Source organism: Mycetomoellerius zeteki, unplaced genomic scaffold, assembly GCF_001594055.1.
Source record: "Mycetomoellerius zeteki isolate Tzet28-1 unplaced genomic scaffold, Tzet1.0 scaffold364, whole genome shotgun sequence".
In the NCBI taxonomy this organism is placed as follows: domain Eukaryota; kingdom Metazoa; phylum Arthropoda; class Insecta; order Hymenoptera; family Formicidae; genus Mycetomoellerius; species Mycetomoellerius zeteki.
Genome location: NW_017257354.1, coordinates 865,863 through 868,691, shown reverse-complemented (window position 1 = coordinate 868,691; position 2,829 = coordinate 865,863). Strand labels below are relative to the sequence as shown.

The window sequence follows — 2,829 nt, the reverse complement described above, 5'->3', positions numbered from 1 at the left end:
GGCTACCGCGTCACATTTTGCCGCGCAGCAAGCGTTTCCGCGTTCAATGTATAGGAACCATAACCCCCGATCTACAATAGAGTTTTAAGTCTTAAGCCATAAGAAATGGACGAATCATAGTCGATTATTCTTCTCGAATTCGACTGTAATTGGTCAATTTCTTACGACTTAAGGCTTAAAACACCTGTAGATCCGGATTTATGCGTTATAAAGTCATATACATTATAAGTTATAAAAATATGCCTACGTTACAATATTTTCAATTACCACATCAATTTTACAACTTATATGGAATAATAACATTTTATAATAATATTGAATCATTATTATCTAAATTTAGTAATTTGTACTACTTACAAACATACAAGTATGAAGGTGCAGTCACAATAGAAGGAATAAGGAATTAGGAATAAGGAATAACGATTTCAGCTTATCAGAAATTGGATGCAGAATACACGGTTTCTGATAGATTGAAATCGTTATTCCTTATTCCTAATTCCTTATTCCTTCTATTGTGATTGCACCCTTACACACATATGACACATAATGGAAGTCGCCATGTTCTTGCAAATGCTCGAAGTTCGCGCATCTCTTAGGCCAGAATCAGACTATGCATTGAATATTGAGATTGAAGATTGAAAGATTGAAATTTGACCAATCAAAACAATAGGAGCTAAAAATCCTTTGTCCTCACTGGTCAAATTTTAATCTTCAATCTTCAATTTCAATCTTCAATGCGCAGTCTGATTCCGGCCTTACTTGAGGATCTCTAGATTATCCTCATCCTATCTCTTTTCTGTCAATGGCTGCGTTCAGCAGACTCAACAGTTTTACAACCGTTTTATGATTGTCTGCTGAGATAGGACCATTCTTCTAGATCTAAAAGTATGATCCAATTAGCGCGAAGGAAACTTCCAACAGTTGCAAAACAACCGTTCTGAACGCAGCCATTATTCCGTTCCGTAGTTTCTTCTCCATGGGAAGGCAACCCACCGTTGTCGTTCGGAATACATAATTAGGTCTTGTTTACATCGTGCACTTGATACTCATGCGCGTACTCATGTTGTGTGCTGATTGTAAACGACTAATAAGTATGCAAGTCATGCAGTTTGTTGCGTTATTTTGACAGTTATTGCAACTCTAATATCCATCCTTGGAAACGAGAATCAATAAGAAAAGAAGAAGATTGCAACTCTAATTGCTTTAAAAATGTCATTTTTTGATTTTTTTCAAAAATTTTTTGGTATGACACGTCGTAATGAGCCTAGTACAAACAGGTAAAAGTCTTGATTTATCTGAAAAATATCTATTATATATATATGATAAATAAGGTCCTTATATTTTGATAAAAGTAGACTGATATCTTTTTGTGTAAAAAACGAAAACTTGAAAAACAAATTCGTCATTCGATACCCTAAAAACAATTAATTAAATGCTAAAGATGATATATTGAAAGGTTAGAAAATTCGTAATCAACCGTCAACGATTCATGATTGCCAGATTTTCAGTTTTCGGTCGGAGATTACAATTTCTTTTTAACGAATCTTTGATTCTCTGGTTGATGGAAAACGTTTTGTGCGCATTTTTTATGTTTTTTAAAAGAATAGATTGCAATATCGTAACCATTTTGATGAAAGTAACAATTGGTCTTCAGCAAAATAAATGAAATCTTCGGTTTTTAAGCCGAAGAAAACTAGCAACTGTGTCTACGAAATAAGTGATATTAAGGCTGTATTCCAATATTCACTGCCAGTGCTAAAAATTTATAGTGAACAGTCTATACTATATATTTAATTATTTTCAATATTAATAGTATATATATATTAGGTGTTGAACTTAATTCCTGCCGCTCGCTACTAAAGGGTGCTGGCTCCAACGCTGACGAGTTTCGACGATGAAGTCGTATGTCTTTTGTAGTTTAGACATCGCTGATAGTGATTCAATCCTGACAAGTTAGATTTCTCGATGCCAAAGAGATTTTCTAATCGATTGAAAATGAATCGCAATAAGCTGTTTTTCCGACATGTGCTTTTTCACTACTTCGACCTCAAAAAAACCGCAGCTAAAGCGCATTGCTTATTATCCGAAGTATATGGTGATGAAACTCCATCACAGGAAAGAACATGTAGAGTTTGGTTTGAACGCTTCCGAAACGGTGATTTTGATGTGAGAGACAAAGAACGTCCAGGACAGCCGAAAAAATTTGAAGATGTCGAGCTGCAAGAATTGCTTGATGAGAATCCAGCTCAAACGCTTTTAGAGTTGTCGAAACAGTTAAATGTTATTCCAAAGGCCGTCTCAAAATGCTTGCATGCCATGGGAAAAATTCATAAGGAAGGGAGATGGCTACCACACGAGTTGTTAGAAAATGCCATTTTGAATCGTTTGACTATTGACTTCTTTGCTTACCAGGCAAAGAAAAAAGAGTTTTTTGTGGCGCATCGTGACTGGCGATGAAAAATGGATTTATTTTGATAATCCCAAGCGGAAAAAATCATGGGTGGACCCCAGCCAACCATCTGCTTCAACGCCGAAGAGGAATATTCATGGGCATAAGACCTTGCTGTGCGTTTGGTGGGACCAGGAGGGTGTGCTGTATTACGAACTCTTGGGTCCAAATGAAACCGTTACTGCTGATCGCTACCATCAGCAATTATGCCGACTGAGTGACGAATTGATGCAAAAAAGATTATCCGTAGTCAACAATCAACGCAAAGTCATTTTGTTGCATGATAACGCTCGACCGCGTGTCGCGAAAAGCGTGAAGCAGACACTTCTAGAGCTTGAATAGGAAGTTCTCCCGCATCCAGCGTACTCTCCAGACTTGGC

The 2,829-nt window shown here is 36.8% G+C and overlaps 2 protein-coding genes across 3 annotated transcripts in view; one reads left to right on the top strand and one right to left on the bottom strand.

Annotated features, from left to right (window-relative positions):
• The window catches only part of cta (Guanine nucleotide-binding protein subunit alpha cta), a 24,027-nt gene that overhangs the window by 11,538 nt on the left and 9,660 nt on the right, over positions 1-2,829 (bottom strand). The window lies entirely within an intron of this gene.
• LOC108725831 (uncharacterized) overlaps positions 1,128-2,829 on the top strand; it is a 4,666-nt gene continuing 2,964 nt past the window's right edge. The window contains exon 1 of the mRNA XM_018453076.1: positions 1,128-1,277. Coding sequence (XP_018308578.1) covers positions 1,210-1,277 — 68 coding nt within the window. The 5' untranslated portion in view covers positions 1,128-1,209. The remainder of the gene's footprint in view (positions 1,278-2,829) is intronic.